This window comes from Lipotes vexillifer, unplaced genomic scaffold (assembly GCF_000442215.2).
Source record: "Lipotes vexillifer unplaced genomic scaffold, Lipotes_vexillifer_v1.1 scaffold37, whole genome shotgun sequence".
Taxonomy (NCBI): Eukaryota; Metazoa; Chordata; class Mammalia; order Artiodactyla; family Lipotidae; genus Lipotes; species Lipotes vexillifer.
Genome location: NW_006791811.1, coordinates 3,253,220 through 3,274,475, shown reverse-complemented (window position 1 = coordinate 3,274,475; position 21,256 = coordinate 3,253,220). Strand labels below are relative to the sequence as shown.

The 21,256-nt window shown below is 39.6% G+C and overlaps 1 protein-coding gene across 1 annotated transcript; it reads right to left on the bottom strand.

The window, feature by feature from the left end:
- Positions 1-11,624: 11,624 nt before the first annotated feature.
- On the bottom strand, positions 11,625-14,163 carry RPL22L1 (ribosomal protein L22 like 1). The gene is made up of 4 exons (XM_007464739.1): positions 14,158-14,163; positions 13,511-13,603; positions 13,232-13,353; positions 11,625-11,879 (listed from the first exon to the last, which is right to left on the bottom strand). Exons 1-4 carry the CDS (start codon positions 14,161-14,163, stop codon positions 11,735-11,737), a joined length of 366 nt encoding a protein of 121 aa, XP_007464801.1. The 3' UTR covers positions 11,625-11,734.
- Between the last annotated feature and the right edge of the window lie 7,093 nt (positions 14,164-21,256).

The window sequence follows — 21,256 nt, the reverse complement described above, 5'->3', positions numbered from 1 at the left end:
TCTTTCCCTTAGATTTGGACTAAATAAATGAAATTGGGATCTCTGGGATCCACGTATTCCTTCCTCTCAAACCAAACCCTCAATGCCTCCTGCCCAGGTAACTACTAGTGTCTCTTAGCTAATTCTTTTTGAGGGGGGCTATTTTCCCAGCCTTCATTCTCTCCCAACTAATAACACATTCTGCATGTTATTTTCAGACTAAATTTCCGAAAACATGGCCTTCATCATTTCATTGCTCTGCCTTAAAACACACATCTCCATTTCATTTTGTTCTTTACTCTCACCCCAACCTAACTATCCAAGCTTTTCCCTTCCCGCTTCCCATTCCCATCCACTCACGCCATGTCGGTAGCTCCATTTCCTTCTGCTCATTCATACTTTAGCGCCTGGCAGTAATGGAACAAAAACAGTTCGTAGAATCAGACTGTTCAGACTCAAGCTCAGCTACTTAATCACTCTGAGCCTCAATTACTTCATCTATAAAAATATAATATATATGTAATATAAACAGTATAGCCCTGGACTTACCTTTTTGCTTAAGTCAATTTGGTTGGGGTTTTATGTCCTTTGCAACTTCATGAGTCTTACCTCTTGAAAAAGAGAAAAAGTCAGGAGCTGGCCTGGCACTCACAGGCCGACAAAGGTATTCTGTAAAACATAAAAAAATTCATAAAATATTAGCATCAGACAAAGTCATTCAGTGACCATGAGAGAGCAGGACAAAAATAAGGCAATTTAGTAATCATGTCTGAGCAAAGGCGAAAACAACAACACTTTCCAAACCTCAAAAATGATCAAATATTCCCATTTTCTGGCTAATATAAGGAACTGTTGTTACTTTATTATTACAGTTTTAGCCCCAATTCATTCTTCCTACCTCCTAGGTAAGATTCAGAAAGAAACCCAATCACAGAATTATTCCTACTTCTGATAGCACCCGAACTTGAGCCAGTTGCGGTTATTTTAAACCCTCCCTGCATCACCTAACACAAGATGCGCTCCTATAACTAGGCCTGCCACATAAGGTTTATGTGCATTTGTTTTGAACCAGACAACAGCAAGATCTACCCAATAGCAAGGGTAAGGTCAGAGAGAAAAGGCATCAAAATCCATTCCTTCAAAAATGTATCTCATTAGCCTTCTTGTTAAATAAGGATAATTCAAAGTTTTCTTACTGATTTTATTTTTTATTTTATTTTTCCAAAATTTATATTTATTTATCACAACATTTAGAAGAAAAAGGCTTTCACTCTGGAAGTACCTCAGATGACGTTTCTCAGTACAAATTTTATAAACAAACAAGCCATGTCCTCCTGGTTTAAGGTACTTGAATAAGAGCTGTTAGAAAATGGTCCATTTTTTTTGGAAAATATCTCCCTCTTGAGGGCATTACTATTTATGCACCAATATACTTATAAACTGCAGCCCTCTGATACATACCGGTGGGTGAAAACAGAAATAAATTAATACAAACATCTTGGAGGACAACTTGGCAACATCTATTAACATTTCAAAACCCATGAGTACTAAAACCTATAGGCAAGGACAGTCACACAAGCACTATGTAGAGGCACCAAAACTGTAAGCCACCTAAATGTCCAGCACTAGGTTACAAGTGTAATGCATACAGTGAAATACATGTAACTATTAAAAGTTAGAAAATCTATATATACTGACATAGAATTATCTCCAAGACATGCTTGTACACACATACTTGTACACGTATAAAAATACCTCCAGATGAATGCTGGTAATAGCTATTGCCTCTGAGAGAAGAAATGGGTCAGGGGGAGGAAGACGTACATTTCATTGTATACCCTTTCCTTATAAACCGATTTTTTAAACCATCTATATGTATTTTCTGTAAATCAAAAATCTAATAAATTCAATGCTTTGCAAAATTTTTATTTTAATTTAATTTAATTTATTTATTTATTTGTGGCCATGCCACGTGGCACGTGGGAGCTTTAGTTCCCCGACCAGGGATTGAACCCATGCCCCCTGCAGTGGAAGCAGGGACTCCTAACCTCTGGACTGCCAGGGAATTCCCTAAAGTTTTTTAAAAAGAACTTACATATAAAGAAATGTACAAATCTTAAGTGTGAAGGACAACAAATTTTCATAAAGTTAACATAAGCAAGTAACAAAAACACAAATCAAGAAAAAGAGCGCTGCTAATGTATATTTAAAAGAAAATCCCAGCCATTTAAAAATTTTACCTGTAAATATTTCAGTACGTATCTCTTGAGAAAAGATTTCAGCCTAAAGTGGAACGGGAGGATGTGAAATGGAGACTCAGGCATGCACCCTCAGGAAAATAAAACTTAAGAACGGAAAGACAGATTTCCTGAAACTTATCTCCTGACCAATGAACATCCACCAAGAATCCCTCTCCATTTTCTATGAACTTACTGCCTGAACTCTGGCTGAACTCCCCACTTTTTGCACTTTTTGCCCATGAATACCACTTGCCCCAAACCCTCAACAGACTCACCTGTAGCTTGGTGTGACCCAGCTTGCAATTCTCCTGCTATTTCCAAATGAACTCAATTTCTAAGAACTTGAGCCTGCCTCAGTTTACCTCTTTATTTAGACTGATATTCAACATATACCATAATACCATTAATAATAAAACATTTAAAAGCATAACTATAATACCATTATCACACCCAATAAAATTAACATTAGAATTTTAAACATTTAATGCTTAAATTTTTTAATACCCAGTTCATGTTCAGTTTTTTTTGCTTATCTCAAAAATGTCTGTTTACATTTGATTTGTTTGAATCATGATCCAGAAAGGTCCACATATTATATTTGGTTGATTTTTCTCTTAAATCTTTTTATTCTGTAAAAGTCCCATCCCTTTTGGTTAATGCTACTTCTTTGTTGTTGAAGAAACTGGTCATTTATCTGAGAATTTCTCACATTTTGCATATGGCTGGTTGAATCCTCCCGGTGTTGTTTAACACATCTTCATCCACTGTATTTTTTGTAAGCAAGCAGACAGACCTAGAGACTCGATGTGCTTTCTTGAGTTGGTAAGTAAAAGTGCTCTATGATACAGTATGTTTGGGAAATGCTGTGTATATATATATATATATATATATTTTTTTTTTTTTTTTTTTTTTTTTTTTTTTTTTGCGGTGCGCGAGCCTCTCACTGTTGTGGCCTCTCTCGTCGCGGAGCACAGGCTCCGGACGCGCAGGCTCAGCGTCCATGGCTCACGGGCCCAGCCGCCCCGCGGCATGTGGGATCTTCCCGGACTGGGGCATGAACCCACGTCCCCTGCATAGGCAGGTGGACTCTCAACCACTGTGCCGCCAGGGAAGCCCTGTATATTTTTATAAATCAACACATGGAGATTTACAAATAAAAACCTGAAAAGTCCCAAAGTGAGGAAATGTTTAATTTTGCTTAACCGTGCATTTCCCATGTGTTTTGTTGTTGTTATTGTTGTCGTACTACCTATTACACTCACATGGAGCTAGAGTCCTGTTCTATACACTCTATATACACTGGAAGAAAAGATCTGAATGGTCTTCTCAGCATTCCATAATTTTGTATGGTGCAAGACACACGGCAGATGTTCATAAAGGTTTGCTGATAGATTGATCCTGCAGACATTTACTGTGTGTTTTCTATTTATAGGGTACAATACACGGAAACACTATTCTTGTTATCAAGAAATAAGACTGAGTTAATGAATCAGCAGGTGTCCAGGAAGCAAAGGCACTGTGCTCATTTAAAGGATAAGGCAGTAAAAAAAATCATATAGGAAAATGAATGCTAATCAAAACTTCCTGAGCACTTTTTCTTTTAAAATTATTTATTTTTGGCTGCGTTGTGTCTTCGCCGCCGTGTGTGGGCTCTCTCCAGTTGCGAGCAGGGGCCACTCCTCGTCGCGATGCGTGGGCTTCTCACTGCGGTGGCCTCTCCCGTTGTGGAGCATGGGCTCCAGGTGCGTGGGCTTCAGTAGTTGTGGCTTGCGGGCTCTAGAGCTCAGGCTCAGTAGTTGTGGTACACGGGCCCAGTTGCTCCGCGGCATGTGGGATCCTCCCAGACCTGGGCTCGAACCCGTGTCCCCTGCACCGGCAGGCGGGTTCTCAGCCACTGGGCCACCCGGGAAGCCCAAAACTTTCTGAGCACTTTTTAATCAGGGGTAATGGTATAAATGGGTAGCCACATGGGGAAAAAAAAAAGGTAAAATTACATCTACTTCTCAAATTGTAAACCAGGATAAATTCTAAATAGAACAGAGACCTAAATTTTAAAAATAAAACCATACAAGCACTAGAAGAAAACATGAATGAATTCTTCTATAACCTGGAAAAAGGGAAAACTTTCCCAACCTTGACTCAAAAATTCTGAAACAATGAGGAAAAGATTAGGATTCAATTGCAGAAAAACAACACTTCAACAAGATAAAACAAAAAATACCATAAATATAAGGAAAAGATTCAAATTAAAATGTGCAACTTATATCACAGGCAAGAGTTTAATAGCCTTAATATAGGATGAGCTTCTAAAAATAAAGAATAAGGGACTTTCCTGGTAGTCCAGTGGTAAAGAATCCACCTTCCAACACAGGGGACGTGGGTTCGATCCCTGGTCGGGGAACTAAGATCCCACATGCCGCACGGCAACTAAGCTCGCACACCACAACTACTGAGCTCATGCACCTCACCTAGAGCCTGCGTGCCACAAACTACAGAGCCCACACGCTCTGGAGCCCGCGCCACAACTAGAGAAAAGCCCGTGCACCACAACAAAGAGCCCGCATGCGGCACCTAAGACCTGACGCAGCCAAAAATAAACAACTTTAAAAAAAAAAGAAAGAATAAAAAGACCAAGAATCCCATATACATCCTAGAGATATAAACAAGCAGCCCACAGAAAAAGAAATGCAAATGGTCTTTAACTTATTACACTCAACCTCACTCATAAGAGCAATGCAAATTAAACTATCCTGAAAACAATGTCTTACCCATCAGACAAAAATACCCAAACTGGACGACAAAATCTGTTAGTGAGTCCATGGACATTTCCATATGTTGCTGGTGGGAAGGCCAGCAGGAGGGTAAAATGGTAAAACCCTCATGGAGGAAAATTTGGCAATATATAGTGAAACTATACATTCATTTATCTTTTGATCTAAGAGTCTCACTTCTGGAAATCCACTCCAAAGATTTGATGGCAACAATACGAAAAGGCATGTGCATGAGGCTTTTAATTGTATCACTATTTATAGTAGCAAAAGCTTGGAAACAACTCAAATGCCCAACAGTGGAGAACTGGTTGAATAAAGTTCAGTGCATCCACATGGGAGTGATGACTCCACAATACTATTAAGTGAAATAAAAGTAATGTGGAGAAAAGTGAGTACAGTAAGCTATCATTTAACTAATGGTGCATATCTTTTTAAAAATGGATGGAGGATTCCCTTGTAGTGCAGTGGTTAAGAATCCATCTGCCAGTGCAGGGGACACGGGTTCGAGCCCCGGTCGGAGAAGATCCCACATGCTGCGGAGCAACTAAGCCCGTGCGCCAAAACTACTGAGCCTGCGCTCCAGAGCCCGCAAGCCACAACTACTGAGCCTGCACGCCACAACTACTGAAGCCTGCATGCCTAAAGCCCATGCTTCTCAACAAGAGAAGCCACCACAATGAGAAGCCCGCACACCGCAACGAAGAGGAGTCCCCACTTGGTGCAACTAGAGAAAGCCCAGGCGCAGCAACGAAGACCCAACGCAGCCAAAAGAAAAAAGAAAAAAAAGACAGATAAACCAAAATATCCTTTCTAAATAGCTACCTGTAAGGGAAGGGATGAAACTGAATGGAGGGGACTAATACAGGAGCTAGACTTCTTTAAACATACTTTGTTTTGGACTTTGGGAACTTGTAAATATTTTACAGAATTATAAAACATAAAAATATTTTAAGCGGGGCTTCCCTGGTGGCGCAGTGGTTGAGAGTCCGCCTGCCGATGCAGGGGACGTGGGTTCGTGCCCCGGTCTGGGAGGATCCCGCGTGCCAAGGAGTGGCTGGGCCCATGAGCCGTGGCTGCTGGGCCTGCGCGTCCGGAGCCTGTGCTCCGCAACAGGGGGAGCCACAGCAGTGAGAGGCCCGTGTACTGCAAAAAAAAAAAAAAAAGAATTTTAAGCAAAATTTAAAAATCAAAAGAAAAATGAAATAAATGAACCTGTGTATCAAGTCTGTGCCACAGCCATGGAGAGATGAATCATCTCCAGTGACTTTAAAACATAGGACTTTGTTCATTCCTAGTGGATATACCATAAGGACAAAAAGAACTGTGAAACAATCTTAAACTGTAAAGTATTATATTATAGGTAGTAATGCTGGTATTGCCTTTTTGAGACTATTATGTGTGGATTGTAAGGTAAAGCAAACGAGTACTGGTGTTGGTGTCACTGAAATTTTCAGCATGGAAAAAGGAAATATGTCTATGCAATAGATGACGTAAAAACCCTGTCATCCTGAATTTGAATTGGAAGCATCAGTATAAACTCATTAAGTATACTGTCTTGAAAAACAAAAATATATTTCCTTTCTCTGTCCACTGAATATGTCTAGAAACAGTGATCAAACCAGTAGCAATGAGCACCTCTGACACCTGGAACATGGTCCAGAGCTCTTTAGAGATATGGATGATTCCAGATCTGGGGGAGGACATTTGGAAGAGCCTGGAACATATTATCATGTCAGAAACCATGGAAGAAATAAAACACTACTGAGGTCATGTCAAAAAAAAACTCAGGAGCCAATCTGAAGAGGCTCTCATTGGTCAAAATGGAACCATTTGAGTCAATAAAAGTAATTACAATGGATTAGAACATACCAAATATTCAATACTTTTACACCATAGGTTCAGTATGACACTAAAATAAAACAAAACAAACAAAAAAAACAAAGAAACAAAACCCCTCATTGATCACCTTTAGAAGCAATCTGCTTGGAAATTAACTTGAAAAGTAATACATAAAAGAAAAGAAGCAAGCACTTATCCTATCTTTCTTATAGTTGTAGCTTGGGTTTGATGAGGGGCACTTCTTCTAGGGTATTTCAGCCCATAAATTTTAAAAAAATGATAGAGTATCACCATTTGGACACTTCTAGGGAAATAATGAACCCAGGCAGTGGTTTCAGTGGTACTAACGTGACAAGAGGAAATCAAACATCATACACTTCTTAACAGATGTGCACAATGACACCTGTAAGTATTCTAGCCCCCCCAAATCAAACTTCAGTCTAATATTTGATCAAGCTTCTAGAACAAACTAGCAATTCACAGGAAACACAGTGGACAGAGGAATATGTTAAATGACACTACTGAGGCTGGGAGGTGAGGAATCATGAAAATGCAGATTGTGGGAAATTCTACAGGGCAAATGACCCAGTTTGGTCAACAAATAAATTGGGAAAGGAAGAGGGAGAGAGGGAGAGAGGCAGAGGGAGAGACAGAAACAGAGAGAAAAACTCTAGATTAAAGGAGGTTTAAGAGCCATTATTTAATTACAACCCTGAATTGCACAGTTAAGAAGTTATTTGGGGAAATTTAAACACTGACTTGACAATGAATAATATAAGAAAATATTGTTAATTTGTTATAGGTGTGATAATGGTACGGTAGTTAGCTTTAAAGAGTCCTTATCTTTTAGATACTAAAGTTTAGAGAAACAAACAGAAATTTATGGGTGAAATGATATGTTGGGAATTTGCTTTAAAATAATCTGGGGGTGTGGGGAGTAGATAGGAACACAGAAATAAGTTTTCTCTTTCTGCATAATAAATAAAAAGTTAAAAATAAATAAAAACAATAATGTTAAAAACAAGCCAATTTCCAGTTGATGCAGAGACCCTGTAAGGCAATCCGAGACTCTCTCAGCCCTTCAAAATAAAGTCAACTTCCAAACTGTGAAGTCACCTGCCCAGAATGCCTAGTCTGAGATTCTCTGAATTTCTGAAACTTATCATAGACTAACAAAATACTTCACTATAATCATTCATTTAAGATGTCAGATCATGACACTTCTCTGCTCAAGTCTCTCAGTAGCTCCTCACAGAACTCAGAAAAATAGCTGAGGCCCTTTCAGTGGTCTACAAAGCTCTCCCTACTTGCCATCCCCTGTAGTAGCCAGGCTGAAGGTGACCCCAATGATCTCCACCTCCTGGTATTTGAACTCTTATGTAGTCCCCTCCCACTCTGTTCCAAGGTAGCCCTGTGTGATCAACAGAATAACGCAGAAGTGATGGCATGTTATTTCTGAGATTAGGTTATAGACACTGCAGTTGCCACCTTGGTTGCTTTCTCTCTCCCGTGAATCACTCATTCTGAGTGAAAACCAGGTGCCATGTCATGAACAGATCCATGTAGAGCCCACCTGGCAAGGAACTCAATTTTCCTACCACAACCTCCGGATGGAGCTTAGAAGCTGATCCTTGAGCTCCAGTTAAGCCTAAAGGAAAGTTTTTCTTAAAGGGCCAGGCAGTAAATAGTTTAGTCCTCGGCAGGTCATATGGTCCCCTACCACAAACTACTCAACTCTACCGTTGTACGCAAACAAAAAATAATGGGTATGGCTGTGTTCCAATAAAACTTTATTTACAAAAAGAGGCAGTAGTTTGTTAACTTTTGCATGACTGCAGCCGAGGCCCACAGCTTGACAGCAATATCATGAAACCCTGAACGAGGACCACCCTGGTAAGCTGCTCCTTAGATTCCCCATCCTCAGAAACTGTAAGTTGACTGTTTTAATCTGCTACACTTGGCATAACGGAAATAACACACCCTCCCCTATCACCCCCCACCCCACAACACACATACCCCTTCACCTTTCTAGTTTTACCTCATCCTTCGACTCTCCACCACACACTCAGCTCAGCAGCCTCTTTGTTGTTCCTTGAATGTAGCAGAGGCACTCCTGACTCAGAGACTTTGTTCTGTTATTCTGTGTCTGGATGCTTCTCCCCCAGGTATCTAGTTGGATCCACTAGCTCCTTCAGGTCTTTCCTCAGTTGAGCCCTTCTCAGTAAAGCCTTTCCTGACCCTATAGACAAATTCAACATGCCTCCCTCCCTACATCCCTTATCTCTGATTTTTCTTCGTAACATTTACCACCATGTACCATACATTTTACTTTGTCTTCCTCCACTGGAGTATAAGCTTCACGAAGACAAATGTTTCTATTTTGTACTGCAGTATCCCCAATGCTAGCAAGCAGCTGCTCTCAATAAATTTGTTAAATGAATGCACTTGTCTCAACTAACCTGCCAACTCCTTAAAGGCGTGCATATTTTACCTGGCATAGTGTACCCAGGTCCTAGCACACAACATCAAATGCTAAATTAATTGTGTTTCTGAAAGATTACTCTAGGGGAGAAATTAAGGAGGCAGCTGGTGTTTGCAACACTTGATCCTCACTCTGCGCTCTCCATAGGCAGCTTCACCCATGCCCACTGTTTAGTACTACCCATGTGCACAAGCCCAGCAGGTATCTTCACCTAGATCCTTCCTCTGAGCTCTAAACCTATGCTATATTCAACTTCATGCTTGACACCTTCTGGACCTCAAATTCAGCATGGCCTAAACCTGCTCTTGCCTTCTTCCAATGTTACCAAACTTGGCAAATGCCACCATCTAAGCCCACTGTATGTTATTCTTGACATTTCTCCCTTTCCACTAATGTCCATCACCAAGTCCCACAAATTTTATCCTCTGAAAAATCTCTAAGATCTATCTACTTCTCCCATCTCCAACACCCCTTACCTACCATCATGGATACAGCCATAAGCCTCCTGTCTCCCTGCATCCAATGACTGCCACTGAAAACCATTTTTCGTAACGCAGACACTGATCTTTTTCAAAATGCTCATCTCATTACACTCCACTTAAAATTCAGTAGCTTACCATTTCTCTCAGGATTAAAGGAAAGCATCAACTTCTGTCCTGTATGTGCTGGTTTCTGCTTAGCTTTCCAGATTCTTCTCATAACCAATCATTCCATTCCAGATGCACTGGATGCCAACCAGATCAATGTCCCAAGAATTTTACCTATGCTGTTCCCTCTGGCTAGAACACCCTTTTCTGTTTACCCAGAGATTACAGTGCCTGTTCTAGGTCAGCTCAAACACTTCCTCAGTTGCTTTCCTTGACTGCAACAAATTCCTTTTTAAAACCCCTCTTCTTTGTTGTACTTTATATGATTATTTGGACAGTTTCCCTCACCATACCAGGAAACATGCCGTTTTTTCTCCATTGCATCCACAATGCTCAACAGAGCAAGCACATAGTAGGATGTCGGTAACTATTGGTGAAAAACGTGAACAACTCAAATGGGGCAGAGTTAGGGAGTTGCTGTGTAACATTGTACTTAAAACAAGCTCTTAATAAGAGAATTAACACTCTTAACGCTCCCCAAACCAATTATATTCATCTGTATTAGGTCGGTATAGTCAAGATCTGGCAACATGATTCTACGGCTATCAGGACTCACAGCCCATGCCTGAGGTACTAATGCTACCTTGGGACCAATGGAAAAGCAAACTTATATGGCTCCCACAATTCTCATCTACAATTTGGATTTTGACAAACCATGCTGCTTAGAGCTCTCAAAGGCTGCTTTACTTGGGAGAAAGGGTCGATCTACTAAAAAGTTTTAAGCAACAGAAGACCATTTTTAGCATGATCAGGAGGGGAGTTGAGAGAGAGAAGATTCCAACTGGCTGAGTGAATTATAATTTTTCAGACCAGGAACACAGAAACAGTGTAGTGGGCAAGATAATGAGTTCATATTTGAAGGTTTTGAGTTTCTACTGCCCACAAGGCATCTGGACAGAGACCTCTCTCATAGGCAAGCTGGTTTAGAGCAGTACTATGCTCAACTCATAGAGCCTTTAGGCTAATTAGGAAAGTTGCTCCTTTGAAGCAAAGGGCAGGAGTGATTCAATATTGAGCACCTATGTGCAAGAATTGTTCTAGGCACTCAGGATTTCATTTATAAACTGTATTACGATATTTGAGACTGTCAAGAGAATTTAAATATTTTATTATATAAAGTTATACCCCAAATTGGGCTTCATTTTTTCACTATATACTTTAACTCAAGGACGTTTGTAAAAGTAGTACACTTCAGAAATCCTGGATGAAATTCCACTAGCTATAGGCTATTTAAATACTGCTTACAGAAAGTATTAAAAACAACAGCAACAGAGGAGTACAAAAGAACTTATTTACAAAACAGAAGTAGAGTAACAGATGTAGAAAACAAACTTATGGTTACCAGGGGATAAGGGCAGCGGCAGGTAAACTGGGAGATTGGGACTGACATGTACATACTACTATACATAAAACAGGTAACTAACAACCCGCTGTATAGCACAGGGAACTCTACTCAATACTCTGGAATGGCCTATATGGGAAAAGAATCTTAAAAAAGAAAAGGAGTGCATGTATATAACTGATTCACTTTGCTGTATACCCGAAACCAACAAAATACTGTAAATCAACTATACTCCAATAAAATTTTTTTTAAAAAGTATTAAAGGAAAGCCAGCACCATATAAACAGCATACACTTAAATCAAAGAGATGAATGCTTAACATACAGAGTAATGTTTTTTATTCATTGATAAACTAAAGGTCCATTTCAACATGTTTCTCTTGTATACTTCATGTGTTTTGTTAGCCAGCAAAGCCCAGAAACGGATGGCTTCATCTAGTCCTCAGACTCGGATCCATCTTCATCTTGACTAATCTGGAAGTAACGAAGTTCATAAGTCTCCTTGTCAGATGCAACCACACGAAGCCAATCACGAAGATTATTCTTTTTAAGGTATTTCTTGGTAAGGTATTTCAAATACCTTTAAAATAAAAACATGAAGTTCATAAAATACCTACTATGTAAAGGCTTATTATATAAAATATGCACTGTCATATTCATCTTCTGTGTTCCCAGTTCCCTCCAAAATATTTCCTTTCATTTGTATTAAGCATTGAGCAAGGTTGCTAGGGATATAAATATGGCAGCATCTCAACCCCAATTAAAATCAGTTTACGCCCTATCAAAACCCTTATTTCTCCCCTCCCCAAATAAACTTTATGCTTAAGAGCATAACAGTAGTTTCCTCTTCAGTCTTAATGCCACATTAGATTTTTTAAACAATATACGATCTTATTCTTCAAATGTTATGTACTAAAATGTCAACATTCTCTTCCCCACTATCAACCTCCCTAACCTTAATCCCACCTTGGATAAACAAGAGGAAACCGGTCAACAGCACTGAATCCAATTCACAAGTTTAAGATTATCCAGTCTTGCAACTAGCATATGGCTCAGTCCTTATAAAAAAGCTTACAGCAGGCCTAATTTCATCATTCCAGCCATTCTCACCATTTACATTTTACAGCAATCCTGAACTCGCAAGCATGCCTCTCAAGCTTCCCTGCCCTTTGTTAATGTTGCTCCCTGTTAGAAATACTTCATTCCACTGGCAATGCTAAGCTTATTCTCAGGTTCTCTGCCAATTCTTGCTTTACCAATCTCTACCTTCAATGTAACAGTTACAGTGCTGCGTTTATAACAATTATCTGCACGTCTATAAGATCCTTGAAGACAGATACTTCATCTCCAAATACCTAGTGATTAATTCATGACCACAGCTAACATGCACTGCTACCACCTTAATCCAAGCCACCATTTCCTACCACAGTCGGCTCCTAAGTCTTCAGTTTCCACCATCAATCTTCCTCAGCCACAACAATCAATTCCTTAATTTGCATGGCTCACTACTGCGTTTCATTTAGATGAAGCTTTCCCTGACCACTTTATACATCAACCTTCTTTACGCACTTACACAGCACTTATCAACTACTTAATATTGCATTTCATTATCTCTCTTCTCCACTAGAATTTAAGTTCCTTGGTAGTGGGTACTTAGTGTGCTTGGTTCACTGCTAGGCTACTCAGTCCTGCAACAGTGCTGCCATGTATTATTTACTATTTGCCAAGTAAACTGAATGAACGAAAACTGGCTGCAAGATTAACGTTAAAGACTTTACCTTTGACTGGCTGCTTCTACTAGACAAGCAAAACTAAGAAAGCTGGGACACTACTCCCAAGTTACACAACAGATATGTTTCTTCAAACGTATTCTAATATTAAAGCACCCAACATTGTTAAAAAAAAAAAATACCATGGAAAACAAATACCAACCTTTTAGAGAACTGTTTCTCAGAAACAACTGTGATTTTATTCTTGAAGCGTTCAATGTGAATGACATTCCCAAGATTTCCAGTTTTTCCATTCACTTTAACCTTCTCCCGTAGAAACTGTTCCTATTTTAAAACAGAAAAAATGCCACACTAGGGAAGAAAACCCTAGATATTCACTAGGGAAGGTACCCTAGGAACAGAGCTTAGGTTAAAATCAAATATTACATTCTCAATTCATTTTTAAGATGATAAAAAACAAGCTGAGTAGAGTGATACTTACAAAATTTCCAGAATCAAAAATTCCATCTTCTACTGGATGAGTAAGGTCCAAATTAAACTTCCAGGTTGACTTCTTAGGCTTCTTGTCTTTCTTCTACAGAAAGTTAATATAATTATGGCTCTCCACAGGAATTTATTCACTTTATATACAAAATCAAAGATCTGTATCAGTGCAGTATTGTACAATGAGGCTATATACATGAAATGGTGCAAAATTCTAAAAAAATTGCTTAATACTTATCAGATATACCCTAACTTTTTTTTAACCAGGCTACATGTAGGGGAGTACACTCATTAACTTGGTCAAAATCAAGTTTCATGAAATCCGATGGAAATTTCCCGTTCACCACATAAGTGCCTCACAAGTGCAAAACTCAAGAAAGCACAAAGTATATGCTGAGCTACTACTAGTTTCCTTCATCAGAAGATTCCAAAGTATCCTATTTTGCAAATGGAAAAGAATAAGAGAATCAATCTACTTTCTACTACAAGTTAAAACTAAAAAATACCCACCTAGCTTGGTTTGAACCGTTAACCAGGCCCATTTTGTTCAAGTTATCAAGACTTAAGTTTTGTGGCCTTCTATTATTGACATTTTCCAGACCACAGATGTTCAATTTTAAATTACTAAAGGCACTACTTTATTACTGCCATCCCCACTGCAGATGGGTAAACAGGTAGTGAACCACCTAGTCCAAGCTCAGCTGCATGCCAGAATAGGATATTCTCCCACTAATGCTGCAGATGGGTAAACAGGTAGTGAACCACCTAGTCCAAGCTCAGCTGCATGCCAGAATAGGATATTCTGCCCACTAATGGTTAGGGAATTCAATCCTTAATGCTGTTATGGGTGAGGAAAAGGGAGGGGAGAGATACCTTTAATCTGGTAATTTTTAAAAAAACACGTATTACTTAAGTTTTCCATACCCAAAACTTTTAGGCCAATACCACGAATAAGGCTACACGTAAAATCCAACCAAATGGATACCAAGCACTAAAGCCAGTTTGCTTTCTTAGGCAGTGGAATACTTTGTGCCAAAAAAAATTATCCAGAGCTTGGAACTGGTAAAAGAGAAGACTAGGAACTGGCCTTGACTGGGCAATTTATACCTTTGCTGGGGCATCAGGTAACTTCGGAAAGACAAATCATTTATCTGGGGGGAGAGATAAGCCCAGAGGGCTTTGGACATTATCTAGTTTCGTATTTAACCCAGCAATTTTACCCTAACATCAAATGTTCTTTGGACCGGCTTTAACGTATTACTGGTTCCCTTATTAATAAATAAAAGTCTCTGAAGCATGTTCCTTTTCTATTTGCTTAAGAGTCGTGGCTTTCACCTTTAAAAAAAAACTCGTTATGAGATAATGAAGAAACGTCTTCCCCAACTTAGTTTTAAAGTTCTCTGAAACTTCTGCAACCGCGGCTATCCCGGGAGTTGAGCGTCTCGGCTCTCCCTCCGCCCTGGCAAGGCCATTCGACCGGGCCTGCCCAATTACCCACATTTGCTTCCTAGTGCAAAGAAACAGGTTATCATCGGCGTTACCAGGCACGAGGGAGAAAAGCAATGGCCCAAATTCTGTCCCACTAGCCCCGTTCACCGTCGTGCCTCCTCCTTCCCTGCGCTCCCACGACCGCCCATCCTAACCCAATTCTGGGCCCAGCTCGAACTCCTCCAGACCACATGGCAGTTGCCAGGAGTCAGAAACTTATAATCTTAACATCCTGGTTGTGTTCCTGACCCAAGTCTCCATTTTTTACCCTTCCTCGACCTAGAGTTTGACGCTCCCAGCTCGCCAGCTGCAAAAATCATCTACATCGGAGTAATATACTCCCAGCGAGGCAACCGTCACTCACCACGACCATCTTGCACGCCGGGAGCTCGATCAGAGAGAAACCGGGCGCCGGCGGCACATATTTATACCAAAGCGTGCTGCGTCACGCGCCGAGAACGTAAGATCGCCGCCTCCCGGAAGAGAACTTGGGAGGAGCGCGGAGGCCAGTAACCCAGGAAACCGGGGTCGTAGCCTGGAGGGCAGTAGGCAGTCACTTTTCCTCAGAGCGCCCACCAGCGGTGGTAGCTGAAACCATTCACGATTTTACGCTGGTGACGACAAACGCTGGTTGACCACAGAGGTCTCTGCGGTTGCTTGCTGGGAGGCCGCTCCAGATGCACACACCCGAGGGATACAGGAAACATTTTTCACTAATCGCCTGGATCTTTTTTCCAATCAGGGCAAGGCAATGTCTCAGGTTCCTTTGGGATCCCCTGTCTTATATTGCAATTATAATCTTCCAGCAAAAATAATTATTTCTGTATATATGTTTTTAAGTCTTGTTTTCTAAATGACTGTTGAGGGAAATCAGTGTTTCAGGGAGCCAAAACAAACTTGGTTCTTGAGGGGAATAAAAAACCCCAAAACCAAAAAACAACCCCAAAAAACCTTTTAGCGAAGAATACATAGTGCTCACTTGTTCACACATTGTGTGTAATTTATTCTATTTTATAGGTTTTATTTTATTTTATTTTATTTTTTGCGTTACGCGGGCCTCTCACTGCTGTGGCCTCTCCCGTTGCGGAGCACAGGCTCCGGACGCGCAGGCTCAGCGGCCATGGCTCACGGGCCCAGCCGCTCCGCGGCATGTGGGATCTTCCCGGACCGGGGCACGAACCCGTGTCTCCGGCATCGGCAGGCGGACTCTCAACCACTGCGCCACCAGGGAAGCCCTATTTTATAGGTTTTAGAGTCAATCCGAGGACTTCTGACTTTCATCCAAAATGCCTCGCAGTTAATATTCAAGGAATATTTGCTGAGACCTAACTACTAAAATGTAAAAGACACACCAGGATGGATGTGCAGTGGTGACAGTCTTGATGACAAAAGGAAAAAAGAAGTCGTTTTTGAGTTTGAAGGATTGTAAGTTGACGTCGTTTCAGAAAAGTGGCGTGCCTCTCAGCGTTTTGCAATATTTTTTGGTGAGGTTAAACTGTCATGCGAGGGACCAGGAGTAGCAGATGGGGTGGACTTTTGTTGTTAATTTGGAGGGAGACCCTAGAAAGCGACAGCTGTGTATTTCCTTTATGACACTGATTAGTAATAGTGAGAACTATACTTTAATGAAGCATACAACGTGTAGGTTCTAAAAAGAGGTGTTGAATTCCTAGAAGAAATCTGTTTCAAGATTTTTTGCTTGTTTGCCTTAACAACCACCATGACTTCATTTGTTTTCCAAACATTAAGGGGAAAGAAGAGCCATTGGCAATTTCTCCTCGAGGGCTGCCCAGGCTGAAAAGCAGAAATGTTTTGAAAATAAGCCATTAATTGAGGCACTTATTACTCTGTTGCTTGTTTTTGGCAGCCTTCCATGTCATGACAAAAAATCCTTAAGAACTATTAAGCCATTTGTACAAAGTGCGTATTAAAAACAACATGTGTTTCAAAATAACTAGTAATCCCAAAATAACTAAATAGAAGCTATAACCAAAAAAAACCCCTCTTAATTAGGAAAAAAAAAAAAAACCTAAAAAATATATTAACTGGAAATGTGCAGATAAGATAGTAAGGTTAAATATTGTAAATAACCAAATTTTACACACACAGAGTCTCTCTCCCTGTCTCTCTCGTTTTCTCTCTCTCTCCATGTATATATATGTATGTATATACATATATATATATATATATATATATATACAATGCCTGTCAACACCCCATAGATATTTTTTATTTTGACAATAGGTTCTAAAACATATGAAATAATAGGTGTCTAAAAAGAGCCAAGACAATTTAAAACAATGAAGGGAAGTTGTCTTTTCTGCAATTCAAATATAAGATCCTATAATATATGATAGATACATTTCTGATATATTATAAACTTCAGTCATTGGATCTATATGATAATGGAGCATGAATAGAGCAGTAAAATAAAATATAGAAGGATATGGCAGATTAGATTCACAGGGAAACCCTCCCATGTGTAGCCACCTTAAAAAACTGGCTAAAATATAGTTTTATCAATAATTTCTAATGTATGGTTAAGTTGGTGGAAAAGTAAAAGAATTTTTTTGGAGACAGAAATGACCAGTCCTCATGCTCATACAAGTTTAGGGCTAGAATTAGGTCTGCTCAACTAGCGTGAGAAAGCTCCAGCCTAAAAGTGTAGTTTAAAAGTATGCTTGGCTTGGTAGTGCCAGGCAGAAGCAAATGCAAATAAGTATCTTTAATATATTTAAAAGCTAAAACTATTTAAAATACGATAAGGGAACCAGGGACAGTCGAAATTGGCCAGGAATTTTTTTTTTTAAAAAAAGAACAAAGTAGAACTTCTAGAAATTAAAAATAGAAGATCTTTAATTAGAAAAGTGGATGAGTTAAACAGGAGAGTAGACAACAACTGCAGAGAAAATTAGTGAATGGGAAATTACTTAGAATAAAACATAGAAAAGCAAAGAGATAGAAAATATAACAGGCAGGTTAAGAGACAAGGATGTCAGAGTAAGAATGTTCCAGTTATGTCAAATGGGAGATCTAAAAGGATACAATAGAGAAAATGGGGGAAAGGGAAAATTTAGAGAAATAACAGCTGAATTCTTAGATTCAGGAAGCCCAAAAGACCTCAAGCAGGATGACTGAAAAGAAACGCACACCTAAACACATTGTAGTGAAACTTCAAAACACAAATGCAAAATTATTTTGAAAGCATCCCGAAAGAAAAACCAAAATATTTACTAACAGGGGTTATATTAACAGCTGACTTCACATAAGCAATAATGGAAGCCAGAAGCAGAGGATTATTATCTTCAAAGTGCTAAGAGAAAAGAACTGTGTCCCTAGAGCTAAAAAGTATAAAACTATCTTTCAAGAGTAAAGATGCATTTAAGACATTTTTAGATAACACAACGGAAAATCTGCTATCAGCAGACCCCCAGGAAAGGAACTCTGAAAAATATACTTCAGGATAAAGGAAAAGAATCCTAGAAAGAAGGCCTATGGGCCAAAAGAAATAGTGAGCAAAGAAAATGGCTAACTTGTGAGTGAATCTAAACAAACACCTACTGTATAAAAAAATAACATGTTTATTTTGTGGGCTTAGGGTGCTAGTAATATTCTGTTTCTTGATCTTGGTGGCAGTTACATGAGTGTGTGTAGTTTGTGAAAATTCATCAAGCTGTAAATTTATAATCTGTGTGCTTTTCTATATATGTACATGTTACATTACAATTAAAAATGAGAATAGTTTAAATTACTGTACGCCCAATTAGAAGAAATTAATACCGAAAAATACAACTTAGAATTTACACAAGAAAAAACACACTATCCGATAGTCCTCTATCTTTTAACTAAATTGAATTTGTAATTAAAACCTTCCCACAAGAAAAACACCCAGATAGTTTCACCAGTGAATGCTACCACACATCTGAGGAAAAAATAATGCTAATTTTAACAGACACCTTTTATGCCCAAACTCACATTTGGTCAGCTTCCCTTTTAATCCAGAAGAGGGGGAGCATTTATCCACAGTTTCCTGTCCCCCACTGGTCAACAGTTATACATGGGGTGTTAACTGCCTTGTATTTCCAGGTTGTACATGTGTAAATGAGTGTTAGTAGGGAGATTCCCACGCCTCTCCTCAGAGAAGCCATAGAGATAAAAGGTGAAAAATATATGGGGAGACACTGCCAAGTTACACCTGCCCCAAATTGCCGTTCCCTTCTTATTTCTCTTGAGTGGACAGTTCAGAAGTACATTCTAGGGCTTCCCTGGTGGCGCAGTGGTTAAGAACCCGCCTGCGAATGCAGGGGACACGGGTTCAAGCCCTGGTCCCAGAAGATCCCACATGCCATGGAGTAACTAAGCCTGTGTGCCACAACTACTGAGTCTGCGCTCTGGAGCCCGTTAGCCACAACTACTGAAGCCCGCACACCCTACAGCCCGTGCTCCACAACAGGCGAAGCGAAGCCACCGCGATGAGAAGCTCGCGCACCGCAACGAAGAGAAGGCCCCGCTCGCCGCATCTAGAGAAAGCCTGCGTCCAGCAACGAAGACCCAACGCAGCCAAAAATAAATAAATAAATTAAATAATAAGTAAATTTTTTTAAAAAAGAAGTACATTCTACATCATTGCATGGAGGATCCCAGCAGGATTAAGCCTCACTTGTCCCCAGCACATTCTTTTTTGCTTTTGCTCTTTCCCAGTTTCACACTTCCCGGTTCCTTATTTCTGTTACCTGGGATCATTTCCCCAATAAACCAAATGTGTGAAGGCTAAGACACCAATTTTACACAAACTCTTTCAGTCATCAACTTGTTTATATTAGAAATATTTATTTTAATATACTATAATCACAGATATATTATTAATAAAACCATATCCAGCAATATATTATGCAGCAAGTTGGGCCATTATTTGTAGTGGATATGCAATTGTATATGTACAAAATTTAAAATAATCTACAGATAAATTATCAGAATTAATATGTGAATTTATCAGGATTGCTGGATACAAAGTTTAGGTATAAAAATCAATTGCATATCTATAAACCAGCAATACATTAGAAGATGAAAAGTAAAGAAGATATTTTCAATAACATAAATATATCAAATACCTATGAAAAAAATAAAAAATGTACAAGACCTCTACACAGAGCTATAAAATATAATTGAGAAAAATTAAAGAAGACTAAATAAGTAGACATTCATTGTGCCTTGACTGGAAGAACCAATATAATAAAGATGTCAATTCTCTCCAAACTGAATTATAGGTTCAATGTGATCTCAAACAGTAGCTTCACAGATGTTTCTTTCCTTCCTTCCTTCCTTCCTCCCTCCCTCCCTCCCTCCCTCCCTCCTCTTTCTCTCTCCTTTTTCCCCTTCTTTCCATCCATCCATCTATCCATCTTTCCTTCCCTCTCTCTTGAAACCAATTTGAAAATTTGTATGGAAACACAGATACCAGAATAGCCAGAATATACTTGAAGAAGGAAAAATAAAGTGGGAGGACTTGCTCTATAGATTAAGATTTATTTTGAGGATACTATAATTAAAACAATTGGCTATTGTTTCATGGTTACACTTACAGACCAACAGAATAGAGAGCCCAGAAATAAGCACACACAAATGTGTGTTTTTGCCATTTATGACAAAATGGCACTTAAGAACAGTGGGGAAAAAGTTCTCACAACCATCATTTTCTAATTATTTTTCTAATATGCAAATCCATGTACACCTGCAAAAACATAAACCTTGCAGTCAACATAAAACTTTAAAATCCACACTATGTATCCTGCTACTTTACCAAATTCATTGATTAGCTCTAGTAGTTTTCTTTTTTTTTTCTTGCGTTATGCGGGCCTCTCACTGTCGTGGCCTCTCCCATTTGCGGAGCACAGGCTCCGGACGCGCAGGCTCAGTGGCCATGGCTCACGGGCCCAGCCGCTCCGCGGCATGTGGGATCTTCCCGAAACGGGGCACGAACCCGCGTCTCCTGCATCGGCAGGCGGACTCTCAAGCACTGCGCCACCAGGGAAGCCCAGATATTTTAATGAATGTTTGTAATAGTCTAATAAACATTTATCCATGTAAGTACCAATATGTATTTTGAACCACACGCACACAATGTTATGACATTTAGGCAAACAGGCTCTGAACAGAGTTTTCTGTCATGGTGCATTTGTATTTCATACAACTGCTTTTCCTGCAGCTCTGTGTCTATACTGGGTTTGTGCATCACACAAAATACCTTACAGGATCA